General features: G+C 34.4%; 1 protein-coding gene across 3 annotated transcripts in view; it reads right to left on the bottom strand.

The window, feature by feature from the left end:
- Window positions 1–1,646: 1,646 nt before the first annotated feature.
- The window catches only part of TRIQK (triple QxxK/R motif containing), a 107,037-nt gene continuing 91,415 nt past the window's right edge, over window positions 1,647–17,268 (bottom strand). For all 3 annotated transcript variants that reach the window (XM_069601203.1, XM_069601205.1, XM_069601204.1), the window contains 2 exons: window positions 10,052–10,137; window positions 1,647–4,812 (listed from right to left, as the gene is read on the bottom strand). In XM_069601203.1, the coding sequence (XP_069457304.1) occupies window positions 4,699–4,812; window positions 10,052–10,137 (200 nt within the window). In that variant the 3' untranslated portion in view covers window positions 1,647–4,698. The remainder of the gene's footprint in view (window positions 4,813–10,051; window positions 10,138–17,268) is intronic.

Below are 17,268 nucleotides of genomic sequence, written 5' to 3'. Positions count from 1 at the left end.
ATGACCTCCATCATAGGTCATTATACCAAGAGTTATATTTGGTCATGTTTTATTTATAAAACTTTCTTTTTAAAAACTGCTACAATTTAAGAGAGTTTTAAAAATGCCTTTACCTTCACTTTATAAATATGAAAATAGGGGGAAAAAAAAGACCTCTGAACTTTGTGTTATCCTAGGATGTACAGAGAAGACAAGCCAATGAAGACCTGCCTTGTCACATTCAACAGAGCAACTGCAGAAGCAATTTGTTACAAGCAGATGGATAGCTGAACACTGAAAAGGATGATAAACTAGAACAAAATTAGATATTGAAATCAATTTCTTTTAGGCTTACCATGAAACTTCACATTTACACAAACAATTGTATTTGAAGAAGTCAGGAAAAAAATGCCATACTAAGATGGGTGCCCATGAAAACAGAACTTTACACACGCTATAGCCTTTATAGCCACCATTTACTTGGTGGGTCCAAATATTTATAGTTCATTGTTATGACTGCCAAAACTGGCAACCACAAGGATTGTTGTCTCAATTAGGACAGTAAACAGATTGTCTCTTTTTTTAATGAAAAAATCTAAAATGTAATACTTCACAGTTTAACATGTTTATTCATCTAAACGAGCTAAAAAATAATGGTGCGACATCTGTTCGAGAGGCATTGGTACCTCAAATTTTGGCTGCCTCCCCACCAATTTGGTTGTTGTTTTAAAAAATGAAGAATAGGAGGGGGTACTGTCATCAAAAAATCTTCTGGCAAGTGAAGTATCTTATTTTTCTTGAAATACGGATCTCATGTCTGTTGCTAGGGATAAAAAAATTTTGTTTAACAAGGAGGCACAGTGCTGAATATGACAGCAGTTCAATTGTTTTAAATACATTTGCTGACCCACTATAGATATTTCCACACTGGTATAATTCTTTAAGCAACTCTCCCAGTTCCCTCTATATTTACCTGTATAGCTACAACCTATACAAAATAGCAAAGTGTCTCTGTAGGCACTGGATTCATCTGCTACGATATTTTCTGTAGGTTGTACTGATTTTAGATATGGTGTCAGTGGAACAAAATCTAGCAAACATCCTAACCAGACTGCACTGGAGCAATTCTAATAAAAGAAGGCAGTGCTGCTAAGGGAGAAGTGGTGCGAATCTCCCCAGAGAAGCCTCAGGTAAGTGTAAAGAAGCCTAATTGTTGGTAACAAGGAAATAAAAGCTTATCTTAGATTAGCCTCTGGCTCAACAACCTTATTTATGGAGGAAATACATTAACATTTAAAATCTGTTTAATTTCCAGAAGTTTATTTCTGAAGCTATCTAAAGTATAACTTGTTCTACTCAATTATCATGACTATATAATTTCAGAATCTGGAAAAATAAAGCATCTTCATTTTCACATAAATATAAGCATTATAATGAAAATTTAGTTTTATTTTCAGTAAGAGTGAAGATTTGGACTAAGTTAAATTTAAAACAATGAGTATGATTTTGAATGATGATTAAGATCAGAATAATGTATTTGACTTCCTAAAAAAGAGCAATATTTCTATTTTATAATAGATCTAATGCTAGTTGTCTTGATCATCAAGAAAACCAGGATTAAATGTATATGTGCCCCAACACAAGCAAAGATCATAAATGCTAAGTGCTGAGTTGAAAAATATTGTGATTTTAAGTTTTATTTATTAAATGCAAATAATTTTGACCATATATCACATGCAAAAATTGTGCCAGGCTCTGAGAAGACTAAAAGAGATTAATTTTAACATGCATTTATTAAATATATGCAGATCACTACACTACCGAAATTACAGAAAAATAAGAATATATTCTCAGGACTTTGTAATCATCAGTTGAAATGGAAATATTTCTATTTTATGAAAAATTGAAAAAGATTAGAAAATCTTCAAGTATTTTGTCACCTTAAAACAACAAACCTCATCAGTTCAGTTCAGTTCAGTCGCTCAGTCGTGTCCGACTCTGTACTAAAATAGGCTTTTAGTACATTTGTTTCAAAAGAAATTCTAGTTGAGGTAATATTTTTACATCTCCTCTCAGATGAATTTACATTTTCTTTATTTTGCATGCAAGTAAGATGCAATAACCATTTTCACTTCATTCACAACATTTCCTAGGTTGTACATTAAGTCCAGCTGCATTAGTTGAAATTAATTTTTCCCGCAGAAACAGCATGTTAACAGATTCTAACATTCTGAAAAGTAATTAAATTTTTCTGTTTTTGTCTTCTGAATTACTCTGAGCGATGAATTATTGCAGGGGAAAAACTGACTCCTAAAATTTGTCTGGTGCCAGTCTCAGACTTACACCAAATACCCCTCACTATTCAGAAGTGTAGTGCCCTGAAACCACAGGCTGGATAACACCTCTCTGACCTCAAAGATTCAAACTAGACTTCAACTTGGGATTTCTTTATAAAAAAACTGCTGCTTTATAACTAAGGCAAGTTTGGAAAATGTGGACTTCACAAAATAGTGTATTGTAAACATACACTGTCTCACTTTACCTGCTATTTATTAAAATCAGAATTTAGCTCTTAGAACTTACCATAAGTCAGTCAGTCATACAAACAGACCAGCCATAGATTCAGAGTATTGGTAAAACTATGTAATGAAACTTGCCTATAATCATACTGTGTTTAGCCTAATATTCATTATTATCAAAAACAACATTTTCTCTCAAAGAACACCTCAAAGGTAGAACAGGATAATAAATTATTTTTTCAGAGTAATAATGAATTTTCAAACATTTCTAAGAGTATAATCATGTATTTTAAATACCATAGATTCTGTTATATCTCACTTGGATAGGTATCTAATAAACAAGTATTACATATCCTTGCATTTAAATTACCACTGAAATTAGATATAATCTTTATTTAATACGACTGCATTTAGCACCAGATGGGAGGGAAAATAACTAAATGAAAATTGTTCACGTAAATGTGATAGGAGTAAGGGAAAACAGTATTTCTTGACATGTGGCATGTCACTCAGGAAAGTAAAAGACCCATCATATCCAAAATGCCAGCTTGGATATTCCCTTGCCACCCACTTCACAAACAGACATACCACATGGCATTAAATGCTGCAACCTTTCCTAAAAATGCCACTTGGATTGGTCCACTATGGTGAGTGTATAGGAACTCTTGGTCTGTCTCTTAAGTTTGTGATTTCAAGGCGAAGAATCCAGTAAATAGCATTGGCTAAATTCTGCCCTCAGCTGTTTGACAAAAAGTATCTATGAGGATACTGGATCTTTTGGCTGTTTGCATGCTAATTAAGTAAATTAAACTACTTGAAAAAATTCTATAGAACAAAATGCTATACAGCCATATTCAACTATCTGCAAAAGTCACAAAGATATTTATCAAAACTTTGTTCTCTTGGTGAGTATGTGAGTATGGAAACAATCTTAACATTTTATTCAGTCTTTATAAATACACTATAAAACGCCTTAAGAACATGTTGCAAACTATTCATTTTCTACACATACTTATATAAGGTAGTAACTAACGACTCTGCTGTGGACACATATTTTTCCATTTTCTAAGCTTAATGTATTTGTGTGCTGTAAAAATGTTTTAAAAATCCACTACCAGTAAAAAATATTGAATACATCAGTCATTATAACCCAACAAATGTAAAATACCTTGAAAAATCATATAAACAAAAAACTCCATATGCAGGTAATATAAGACACATATTTCCTTCTATTACTTGCTTTTCACAAGAGAGTCTGAATTGATTTAATTCCCTAGAGGCAAAGTACAATTTTGTAAAACAAGTCTGTATTGTTCAGATATGAGACAACCCAAGAAACTGCCTCTGAGTAGGTAGGACTTCTGCTATTACTGTTGTATGAAAAAGACTGCACAGTTAGATGACAGATTGTTACTCTTTAACAAGAGGGGCAAACTGATACAGCAAGCAGCCAGAACAACATAATTTAAAAAGGATTCCAAGTTTATATTAGTAAGTAATAAGTTAATTAAAATCAAGATCAACTGAACTTTCTGTTTACACCAGTTCAGACAGCCCAAGAGGAAAGGAACTCTATTTTAGAGACATATGTGACTCTTTGAGCTTCTGTCATCCAGGTGCCATTTCTGATGGAGCACATGTGCACTGAACAGTTGGCAAAGAAGGAAAAAGATTACTGTAGATGTATGTGCAGATAGTCTAATGATATAAAATATGTCTGGAAAGAAAGCAGGGCTTCTTTGTAAAATGAAAAATTTCCCATGACTTTTCATTCCTTCTTAGGCGCTCAATGTGACTAGAGAATGCTTCTGGAAATGAGGATATATACTTCCACTCATGATGTACACGAACAAAACAGATTTGGTAATCTGCAAGTGATGGAGTTATACACATAAATTGCCTAAGACATCCGAAGAATTTAGGATCTGGTTCCCATTTTATCAAAATGCACCATGAATAGGTTGCCTGTCAAAGTAGAAAGATTTATAAAAGTATCTGGTAGCACACATATTATACTACATTGCTAGGTAAGGTTCTTTTCTTGATATCCTATGCAACTACTTAAAAAGAGATTTCTGCAAACTGAAAATACCAGCAGAAAAAAATTCAAGATCTTGCTGTCTCAGTATTTCAGAAAGTATTGGTCCCTAGAGGTGCTTTTATAAAATTATTTCCTTTTCATGCATTGATTGCTGCTCAACTAATCTTCATCTGGTTCCAGATCAGGGTCAACATCTGTGGACAGTCTGAGATAAAAGAAAGCATAGAAAGCCAGCAGGAGGGCCAGTATAGCTGCAAGCACAAGGCCAACTTCCTGAGGAAGGAAAAAAAAAAGTAGATTTGAAATTCATGAAATGCGATTGGTTAATGTTTATAGTTTCATGACATTTACAAAAAGTCTACAATAATCACATTGTTTTTAACACTTTCTGTCATTAAGCAAAGAAACTTATTTCGTGGTTGAGGACACCTATTATAATGGCAAGTACAACAGTGCGTGGGCTTCCCTGGTGGCCTGAAAAATCCCACGGACAGAGGAGCCTGGTGGGCTACAGGCCATGGGGTCGCAAAAGAGTCAGATATGACTTAGTGACTAAACAACAACATCAGTGGGTATAATAACAGAAGTATATTTATACCTGTTATTACTTTTATTTAGCTTGTATCTTTCTAATAGTAACATTAACATTTATAATTTTAATATATTTTCATAGCTTAGATATCAAACTGTTGGATGCAAGCAGTGTAGTTTCTGCCTACACAGTTTATCTTTCTCTGTATTTCTTGCTTCAACACATTAATTATTAATTATAGCAATTGGACACAGATTCTAAAATGATCATTCCTTTTCTAAAGGGAAGAAACAACTATAACAAGTTTCTAGATTATGTCCCTGCACTAGCGCCACCTGGGAAGCCCATAAACATTCTTATTAAATATTATTTTGTTAAAACTCTTATTTTTAACTCTAAATTCTATAGTTTACAATGTTTAGAACCAAACTCAATACTCTTGGATCATGAAGCATGATATGATATGATAGAATTATCACAACTATGAAGGATGGTCCTGGGTACTTCACTTAGTGATCTGATGCAGATTATATTGATTATGTTGAAATAATCGCCAGGAAGTTTACCACATACACAACAGCAAAATCATATTATTTTTTAGAAAATCTATAAACTTTTTGTATTGATATAGAGACATACCATGAAGGAATTTTCTCAATGTTAGCATATCACTTGGCTAAACAGTAAAAAGAACAAATAGTTCTAGTACAGTATCTTAAAGGGCTTAAATATTCCCTTCTAATTTTCACTTTCATATCACACCCCCTCCTGATACTATTTTATGGAGAAACTATTTATTTGCACTTAAAACAAATATAGCTTTTCATATGCCACTTAATAAACTTTAAAGACAATAAAATCAATTTGGTTTATAATAAACATGTCATTTTTACCTGAATTTTGAAATTACAAGTGGATATTTTATACAGATTTTTAGCTTTCCAAAAAATTACATTTTTGGATCTGAAAACTATAAAAATTAATATTAATGAAAATCATGGGGTTGAAAGATTTAGTGTCAACTATTTTTGTAAGATTCGATTTCTAAATCTACTTTCATGAAATCAAAACAAAACAAAAATTACTCTATCAATATAATGTCAAATTAAAGTGAATTTTTCTCTGTTGCAGTTGGAATACTTTGGCATCTCAAAAGGGCACGGCAGCATCAGACAGGTTTCATTTATTTTCTTGTATCCACAGCTGTGCTCCCAGACCCATCTGGTTACCCAGCTACTAATTTTAAGAGGATGTAATAAACAAGTGACACACAACTGCAAACTCCATCTGTTCTGCATAGTGGACAACAAAACTGTTCACCAGCAGTCACCGTTCACATTAGCTTAACACAAGAAGAAAGTTTTTATTCTTGATTGGAGGCCATGATTCTCATTCTCACTAATAATCACCTCTAATTGCTGCTTTTCAACTCCTTCTTATCCTTTCAAGCAACATTGTTTCACCTTCATTGTACATTTTTAGAATATCCAGAGGCATAAAAAAGAGGTTTAAGGGTAAAAGTGGAGAACATTCATAGAATACAACTTCAGAGGATCTATTAATTCAATTAAGTCTATTCACTATACTACGTTATGCTGGTGAGGCTTAAGAAGTATTAGATGAGGAAGTACAGCAAATCATTTTTGTCAAAATGTCCCTTTTCTGTTAAAGAGATTATTACTGTGGGGACTGCATGTTTGGAAGGTTAAAACTGGTAAAATTGGAAAACACTGCCTTCAGAATGCTGGTTATGCAAATCATAACTTATATCCCTAAGATGACACTCTTTGCCCTTGGCCATTTTTAGCTTTAGATCAGAAATAACAAAAAAGAACAAAAATAATAATTCCAGGTGACTCATGTTAGCAAGATGTGGTTGATATTTGAATATGTCATTTATATAACAGATAAATCAAATTTTGATCCTTATTATTTTATTATTTTCTTAAATAAACTTAATAAACTACTTAATAAATAAAGATTATTTTTTCCTTGTAAATACTAGGAAACAGGTATTTACATTCTAAAATTATTTTTTTACTAATTTGCAATTCTTGAAAAAAGCTTTCAAATTGAACAGCAACCAAAGAGCAAATATTAGTCATGCAAATATTTTGTAGGTGGTACACTTTACTGGGTCATAAATTATTTTGTTTACATTGGTAAGACACAGGAACCAAAAATAGCTTCACAATAGAAATTAATTCACATTTTGAAGCAGCCATATTCGTGTCTTATTCTGAATCATTACTGTTCCTTGAATTTTTCTGTTGCTAAACATTCATTTATTAAAATGCACTGGAAGGCCCTGAGGGTAAGGTACCCTACTGTGCAATTTTTATATCTCATATCCATGATTCCTCAATCAATTGATTGTAGATGCTACTGAAATCTGGAAGTGGTTTCTTATAAAAATTTCTCCAAAATAATTATGTCTTTTCTTTCCTTTCACAGGTTCTACAATACGGTAATACAATTTCTAAATAGATAATGAAGGATTGAGTCAGATTTATATAATTCATAAGTAAGGTATATATTAAAATTATAGACTGCTTTGAAAACTTTACCACAATAACATCCACAATACTATCTTCACAACAAAACTAAGAACGTTTTGTAATACGTAGTATAGTCACACAAGGCAGACTTAGTTGAAGTAGGGGATCTTTAGGCCAATGACAAGCATCCAAGGAAAGTCTTATTTATGCAAACCAGTAACAGCTAGTTCAAGCACATATTCATGTTAAGTGTTTTAATTGTATCATTGTATTATTTAACTCTCCCAACTATTCTGTGAGGTAAATGGCATAAAATCCATTTTACAAATGTGCTATCTTAGATTCTGCATCATTATAACATTAGAGGAAAGAAGCAAGTGATTCTAGGCCTCTTTATTTTGTGTTCAATTTTATCATTGCTGTTATTTTTCTATTCCATGCAGTTGTTCACATTTTCTATATATTTACATTATTTGAAGAGCGTGACTATGATTCCCTCTAAAAACTAAGTAGTCAAGTGATAAAAGATAACATTACGGTCATCCTGTATTAACTAGGTAAGAGTCAAACATGTCTGATGTTCGTTAGTTCTTAGTTGCTTCTCTGACATTATCGGTATGGATAAAATCACTCACCAGGGAAATTAAATAGCATTAAATGGCAATCCTGAAAGAAACTTCGTTATTTAAAATACTATGCTAAAAATGACAAGGCAATCAAAGTTTGACAGGGCAAGCTAATTAGTACGCTAGATTTGAAATGTAAAACACCTCCATGGTTCTGATTCGAAAAAGTTTCCTATCATTTTAATGGGCATTTCACATAAATTTTCAAACAAAGTAAATGATGTTTAAGGCTAAGGTTTTTGTTTTTCACAGGTTTACAAATCAAAATGGTATGCTAGTTTATTAAAAAGGAGCTACGTTTTTGAGGTCAAAAATTTTTCTGTACGTGCTTTAAATCATAAATGAAATCTAAGAACAATTTTTTTTCTCGTAAGAGATAAATTTTACATTGTTTTGAAAAAATACATTACATGACTGCACTGTAAAGTAGACTTATACTAGAAACATGGTTATTTCCTCCAAGTAAAACCACAGCAAAACTTATAAGACCAAATGAAAAAGGAAGTGTATGGGAAAGTGGTATACATCAATAAACGCGCGGCGGCACTGGTTTTCAAATTCTAACTTATAGTTTCTCATTATATTGTGCCGCAAGTAGAGTGTACTACCCCAATATTTTTCTGACAAAACAAAAGCAAAGTACTATATTGTGAAAGATAAAAGTAAATGACACATTGCTTTCCTGGAAGATGACAAGACAATGCTCTCACTACAAAAGACAGTCATCGGGTAACTAACTGCAAAATAAGGAAATAAGCACTGGTTTTAGAAAGTTCACGTCATACAAATAATTTTAAAGATGAATGAAATTTCATGTGAAATCAGAAGAAAACTTCAAAGGATTAATCATTTCTCTTTTAAACAAAAAGGTAATTCACTATTTCTTTTTTCTTCATTAAAAACTGACACACAGAACTAACTGAGGAGGCTATTGTGAAAACATACCACAGCACACGGCAATGCTTGATCAAAATCAGCAATCAGGAGTAAAAAGAAGGCAGTGTTTTGTGATCATAATAGCAAATTCTGGAAGACAACCAAATATATCATCTGGCAGTTCAACAGCTGTTGCAGCTTGGTAGTAATACCTTGGCATTTGCTATAAGCTATAACTTAGAAAAATTGATTTTTCATCTGCCAGATAAAAACCAAAATCTCCTTTTAACATTTTAATACTTAAATAAAATATATGCACTAGCCACTTTAACTTTACACATTTGACACTGGAGCCACCAAAATAATTTTTCTATTTATAGTTTAATTTTACTCTAAATATTTGGCAGAGTCGACATGAGTAATAATGTAAATGTAATTTTGTTGAACTTCATTGTGATAGCACATTGGATTATCTGTTAACATCATTCTCAATAGCTTTTATCCTTCTTAAGCAGTAAAAACACTGGTTTTTTAAAAGAACATCGTCTGGGAACGTCATTAGAATTTCATCATCGAGAGTACTGACAACTAAACTAATACATGAAGTGATCTGAGTATATACAATTATAATTAAAATATAAACAACCATAAAGTGAAATTTTTTGCAAATGAGAAAAGTTTTTGATGCAGGCCACATATATCACTGAACTGAAACAGAAGCGACAGAACTTAAAGTTGCAACTTTAAGTGTAACTGGTTCTCTTAAGTGATATTGGGTCTTAATCTAAGACCTGATAAAATCTTAGAATGGGAAGGATGTTTCTCATTAAGTAAATTCTTTTCAAAAGCCTCTAATTCTGGCATTTGACTTAGATTTTGAAACGTCAAAAAACATCTAGAATTCAACATTTATGCAATCCATTTTAGAAAATGAAGTGGCAGGCAATATATCAAATTTTAAAGTTAGCAAATACAGGTACCTTTATGCCAATTGCTGTTTTCTTTGCTTCTGCTTTTAATTTAGTTGCTCGTAAAATAGGTTTGGTTTTTTTATAATCCTGTTTACCTAAAAAGAAATAATTTCAGACAATGAGCTATAATTCAAGTGTAATAGCCATCTGAAATGCCAAAGAACTTTTAAATAGAGTAAATCTGGAACACAAAGTTGCAAAGTAACTCCCAGTTACAGACACCATAAACTGGTCACCCTAAAAGGTCTACTTTTCTTTCTCCTACTTTTTCAGGAAGAAGACTTGACAGACATATTCAGTTTCCTGTGAAGTGAACATCAAAAAAGATTTAAAAGAAAAAAAATTCCTTTAGAGAATAAGATGTTTAAAGCAAAGAGCATCTGGAGCATTTGGAGACAAATTTGGAAATAAATGAATATACATAAGATCCCATTAAATAGGTAAGGTTAACTGTCTTCATCCTGGAGAGGAGCATGGCAACCCACTCCAGAATTCTTGCCTGGAGAATGCCCAAGGACAGAAGAGCCTGGAGGCTGCAGTCCATGGGGTCCCAAAGAGTCAGACATGACTGAGCGACTTCACTTTCACTTTTCACTTTCATGCATTGGAGAAGGAAATGGCAACCCACTCCAGTGTTCTTGCCTAGAGAATCCCAGGGACAGGGGAGCCTGGTGGGCTGCCGTCTATGGGGTCGCACAGAGTCTGACACGACTGAAGCAACTTAGCAGCAGCAGCTATATTGAAATATTAATTTCAATCTTCTTTTCCAAATTTAACAACCAGAAATGAACAAAATTGAGTTAGAGTCACAAAATTTGCTTTTTTCTGCGTACCATCTGGTGACCCCACTAATGAGTAACAAAAGAGCTATTTCACAGCCTGTGAGGAAAATAGATTTAACAACAATAACAACAACAAAAACACTGACTAGAATAATGTACACTTTTTTGTTAACCAAACTCTTAGCCAATAATTGAGTCAAATGAGTGTCAAATATAAGCATATGTCATTCTGAGTGGGAAGTAACATGTGACCAAATAATCTCTTTGAGTATTTTATATTCTCTTATTTGGCCACACTGAAGTAAACCTGAAAGCAGTTTATCTAAAGTATATCATCAAAGTGTAATGTACAATATATTTCTTTTTTTTTCTACTTTTCTTTTTTTTTTTAATTTTTCTTTAATTCTTACATGCGTTCCCAAACATGAACCCCCCTCCCACCTCCCTCCCCATAACATCTCTCTGGGTCTTCTTAACGTGTTTGCTAATGATTCAAGAGTATCTTTAGAATTCTATTAGATTTTTAGAATTAGAAATGGCAGGGAGAAGTGAGACAAATAGATTGGAATAATGAAGAAATGCCGTATTTGTGTTTGTTAGACACATCAAAGTATTTGTTTGACTGAAGAATTATGTTTTTATTAAAGAAGAATGCATGCTATTTCCTTAACTGCACTCATTCTGGATCTATAAGCATGCAGAAGTCTAATAAGTATTATTTGATGGTAGAGCTTAATGATCCAGAAATGAGCCAACTGTAAGAATATATATCAAATGATCTAAATTTAAATTACACAATGAATAAAATACAGAAAAATATTACTCTGACCCATTTTAAATTAGCAACATTTAATTTTGCTGAAAAAAAAAACCTTGACAAGTGTTCACTCTGATTTTGCATTCTCAATGGTCAAACTATTCATGTCATTATTCCTGCTGAGATATAAACAGGTCAGAACAATGAAACTGGTGACACACCAAATGTCTCCACTCACGGTTACAACGCAAATTTCTAATGAGAATCTAAAGAGAAATTTCATTATTATGTATATGAAGCCAAGGAGTCATTTCTTATATTATCTTATATATGCCCTATAATAAACTCTGGGTGCCAGAGGGACAAAATAAATAAACAAAGAAGAATTACCTTAACCATTTGCCTTTCATAGACATACAGTATTTTGGATGATGTGTCTGTCATAAAACAGATACAAAAATGCCTAAAAAAGTCAATGTTAAAGTGAGATTTTATCATTCTACTTCACTTGCCATTGGCTAAATAATGCATTCTATTTCAATTCAACTCCTATAATCTCTTAAAGAATAATATTTATAGATTTATATTAATGTTGATACAAACATTTGAAGCTATATTAATAATAGTTTTAAAAATTACTGCATACCTCATACCTCAAAAAGTGCGTTTGTCATTAATATAGCATTCTCTTTGCCGACTATGATATCCAAAAGTATATACTGCAAAATGTGGTTTCATTCTACTGAGGGAAAACATTTACAGGGACATCTGCTAAGTTCTTTGTAACTAAAACCAGATCTTTCCTTTATACCCAATGAGAATTTTAACATTTTAATTTTTTATGGTTTCAAAAAATACCTATGCCCACATGATAAAAATATAAAAAAGAAGCTCTTGACTTTACTTACTTATACCTAGGAAAAAACACTCCTATATAATCTAGATTTTATATGTAGGCAATTCTGAAATCCAGTTGGATCTGATTCTATCAGTAACACAATAATCACAGTAACAATTTAGCAATTGCTCATTATATTTTATATGGGAGAAATTCGAGCCCATGAAGCTAATACAGGGACTCAATCATCTCAATTTTTCCCCCTCATTTTCACTATTCATCACATTTCCGTATTTGAATTTCCCATGATATAGTTTAAGTAGCAAAAGTTTTCTCCCCCAACAAAAGCATCTCCTTAATTTCTGATGGACTGATTTATGCCTTTCTCCAATACAAGCCTATTATTTCATTTTATTTTTAAATTCTCATAAAGTCAACATTTTTTTCTTTTGGTGTACAGTTATATCAGTTTTAATGCTTATATACAGATTCATGTAATTACTACTACAGTCTGGATATAGAAAGTTTATATTGGGTTGGCCAAAACCTTCATTTGTATTTTTCTATAACATCTTACAGAATCTCGGCACTATCCTTCTACACTCAACCTCCCTCTGACCCGTAATTCCTTGTAACCACTGATCTATCGTCTATTTCTCTAGCCTTGTCTTTTCAATAATGTGGCAATAATGTGACAGGGGCTTTTTTTCAGCATAAGTTCAGTTCAGTTCCTCAGTCATGTCTGATTCTCTGCAACCCCATGGACTGCAGCATGCCAGGCTCCCCTGTCCATCACTTACTCCTGGAGCTTACTCAAAGTCATGTCCACCTAGTTAGTGATGCCATCCAACCATCTCATCCTCTGTCACCCTCTTCTCCTCCTGCCTTCACCCTTCCCAGCATTACAGTCTTCCTAATGAGTCATTCTTCTCATCAGGTGGCCAAAGTATTGGAGTTTCAGATTTGGCATCAGTCCTTCCAATGAATATTCAGGACTGATTTCCTTTAAAATTGACAGGTTTTATCTCCTTGCAGTCCAAGGTACTCTCAAGAGTCTTCTGAAAACCAGAGTTCAAAAGCATGAATTCTTAAGCGCTCAGCATTCTTTATGGTCCAACTTGCACATTCATGCAAGACTAGTGGAAAAGCTATGGCTTTGACCAGACAGATCTTTGCTGGCAAAGTCAAGCCTCTGCTTTTTAATATGCTGTCTAGGTTGGTCACAGCTTTTCTTCCAAGGAGTAACCGTCTTTTAATTTCATGGCTTGCAGTGATTCTGGAGTCAAAGAAAATAAAGTTTTTCACTGTTTCCATTGTTTCCCCATCTATTTCCCATGACGTGATGGGACCAGATGCTATGATCTTCCTTTTCTGAATGTTGAGCTTTAAGCCAGCTTTTTCACTCTCCTCTTTCACTTTCATCAAAAGGCTCTTTAGTTCTTCTTCACTATCTGCCTTAAGGGTGGTGTCATCTGCATATCTGAGGTTATTGATATTTCTCCCAGCAGTCTTGATTCCAGCTTGTGCTTCTTCCGGCCCAGAGTTTCTCATGATGTACTCTGCATAAAAGTTAAATAAGCAGGGTGACAATATACAGTCTTGACATACTTCTTTCCCTGATTTGGAACCAGTCTGTTGTTTCATGTCCAGTTCTAACTGTTGCTTCCTGACCTGCATACAGATTTCTCAAGAGGCAGGTCAGGTGGTCTGGTATTCCCATCTCTTGAAGAATTTTCCACAGTTTATTGTGATGCACATAGTCAAAGGCTTTGGCATAGTCAATAAAGAAGAAATAGATGTTTTTCTGGAACTCTATTGCTTTTTCAATGATCCAGTGGATGTTGCCAATCTGATCTCTGGATCCTCTGCTTTTCTAAAACCACCCTGAACATCTGGAACTTCACGGTTCTCGTACTGCTGAAGCCTGGCTTGGAGAATTTTGAGCATTATTTTGCTAGCATGTGAGATGAGTGCAATTGTGCAGTAGTTTGAACATTCTTTGGCATTGCCTTTTTTTGGGATTGGAATGAAAACTGACCTTTTCCAGTCCTGAGTTTTCCAAATTTGCTGGCATATTGAGCACAGCACTTTCAAAGCATCATCTTTTAGGATTTGAAATAGCTCAACTGGAATTCCATCACCTCCACTAGCTTTGTTTGTAGAGATGCTTCCTAAGGCCCACTTGACTTCACATTCCAGGATGTCTGGCTCTAGGTGAGTGATCATATTTACCTTTTGAAAAAATTGCCAAATCATCTTCCAGTGTGGTTGCATTTGCACCAGCAACAAATTAGAGTTCTGATAGTTTTTCATTACCACTAGCCCTTGGTATTATTTTATTTAGGTTATCTAATTTTTCAGTGTATAGTTATCCATGCTGCTGCTGCTGCTAAGTTGCATCAGTCGTGTCTGACTCTGTGAGACCCCATAGACAGCAGCTCACCAGGCTCCCCGGTCCCTGGGATTCTCCAGGCAATAACACTGGAGTAGGTTGCCATTTCCTTCTCCAGTGTATGAAAGTGAAAGTGAAGTCACTCAGTCATGTCTGACTCTTCGCGACCCCATGGACTATAGCCTACCAGGCTCCTCCATCCATGGGAGTTTCCAGGCAAGAGTACTGGAGTGAATGGCCATTGCCTTCTCCATAATTGTCCATAGTATTCCCTTATTAAAGTGAAAGTCAATCAGTCGTGTCTGACTCTGCGACTCCATGGACTATATAGACCATGGTATTTTCCAAGCTAGAATACAGGAATGGGTAGCCTTTCCCTTCTTCAGGTCTCCAAGCTTGTTGGGGAGCTTCCCAACCCAAGAACTGAACTGTGCTGCTGCTAAGTCACTTCAGTTGTGTCTGACTCTGTGCAATCCCATAGACGGCAGCCCACCAGGCTCCACCAGCCCTGGGATTCTCCAGGCAAGAACACTGGAGTTGGTTGCCATTTCCTTCTCCAGTGCATGAAAGTGAAAAGTGAAAGAGAAGTCGCTCAGTCATGTCTGACTCTTAGTGAGCCCATGGACTGCAGCCTACCAGGCTCCTCCGTCCATGGGATTTTCCAGGCAAGAGTACTGGAGTGGGGTGCCATCACCTTCTCTGAATTGAACTGTGGTCTCCTGCATTTGCAGGTGGGTTCTTTACCAACTGAACTATCAGGGAAGCCCATATTCGCTTATAATCCATGATATATTTGTAAGATTGATAGTATACTGGTTTATCACTGGTATTAGTACTATTTTTCTTTTTTCCTCCCTTATATAGTCTAACTAAAGATTTTTAAATTTCATCTGTCTTTCTAAATAACAAGATTTGGGTTTTATTGATTTCTTTCTACTGATTTTCCTTTTCATATTATATTTCCACTCTAATCTTACTTCCTTCCTTCACATTGCTTTGAGTTCAGTTTGCTCTTCTTTTTCTATTTTTGTAGATAGAGATAAAGGTTATTATTTTAAATCTTTTTTATTAATAAAGTCATTAACAGGTATAAATTTACATCTAAAGACTGCTTTATCAGCATCTCATAAGTCAGAAAGGAGAAGAAAATATTATATACAAAAACACTTGTAGATATATTTACCTATGCAGTCACTTTTATCGATGTTAGCTTATTTTTTCTTTGCGGATTCTAATTAGTCTTATGTATTTTGACTTCAGCCTACAGAATATCCTTGAGTGTTTCTCGTAGGGCAAGTGTGCTACTGATGGATTTTCTGGGTTTGTTTATCCAAGAACACATTAATTTCTCCCTTTTTTAAAGGATAGCTTTGCTTGGTACAGAATTCTTGATTGGCACTCCTTTGCTTTCATCACATCAATTCACTCTTTATGTCTGACTCTCAACAATTTTATTATCATGTGGTCAGGTGTGGATCTCTTTCAGTTTATCTTACTTAAAATTTTGTGAGGTTCTTGAATATACAAATTAAAAGTTTTTCATATCAGAGAAGGTTTTGTACATTATTTTTTCAAATATTATTTTTGACCCTCTCTCTTCTTCCTCTTATTCTAGAACTATTATTATGCATAGACTTGTAGGCTAGATAGAGTCCTGCAGGTATGTATGGCTCTGTTCCTATTTAACTACATCTTATTCATTATTTTTATGTAATGTTTTTTCAGACTGGATAATCTCAATAACCTCTCTTCATGTTCCCTGTTTCCCCTATAAGGTTAAACTTACTGTGAAGCTCTTTAAGTGAAATATTATTATATTTTTTCAACTTTAGAATTTCTATTTCCTTCTATACACAATTTACATTACTATAATATTACTTTGCCAACAAAGGTCTGTCTAGTCAAGGCTATGGTTTTTCCAGTGGTCCTGTATGGATGTGAGAGTTGGACTGTCAAGAAAGTTGAGCACCGAAGAATTGATGCTTTTGAACTGTGGTGTTGGAGAAGACTCTTGGGAGTCCCTTGGACTGCAAGGAGATCCAACCAGTCCATTCTGAAGGAGATCAGCCCTGGGATTTCTTTGGAAGGAATGATGCTAAAGCTGAAACTCCAGTACTTTGGCCACCTCATGCGAAGAGTTAACTCATTGGAAAAGACTCTGATGCTGGGAGGGGCTGGGGGCAGGAGGAGAAGGGGACGACCCAGGATAAGATGGCTGGATGGCATCACCAACTCGATGGATGTGAGTCTGAGTGAACTCTGGGAGTTGGTGATGGACAGGGAGGCCTGGCGTGCTGCGATTCATGGGGTTGCAAAGAGTCAGACATGACTGAGCGACTGAACTGAACTGAACTGAATATTATTCTCTTTATTTGTTGAGACATCAGTCTCATATATCTTTAGACATGGTTTTCTTTAGTTTTTTGAACATATTTAAAATGACTGATTTAAAGTCTT

Source organism: Ovis canadensis, chromosome 9 (genome assembly GCF_042477335.2).
Source record: "Ovis canadensis isolate MfBH-ARS-UI-01 breed Bighorn chromosome 9, ARS-UI_OviCan_v2, whole genome shotgun sequence".
In the NCBI taxonomy this organism is placed as follows: domain Eukaryota; kingdom Metazoa; phylum Chordata; class Mammalia; order Artiodactyla; family Bovidae; genus Ovis; species Ovis canadensis.
Note: the sequence above shows the minus strand (reverse complement) of the source record. Positions and strands in the feature narration are given on the sequence as shown.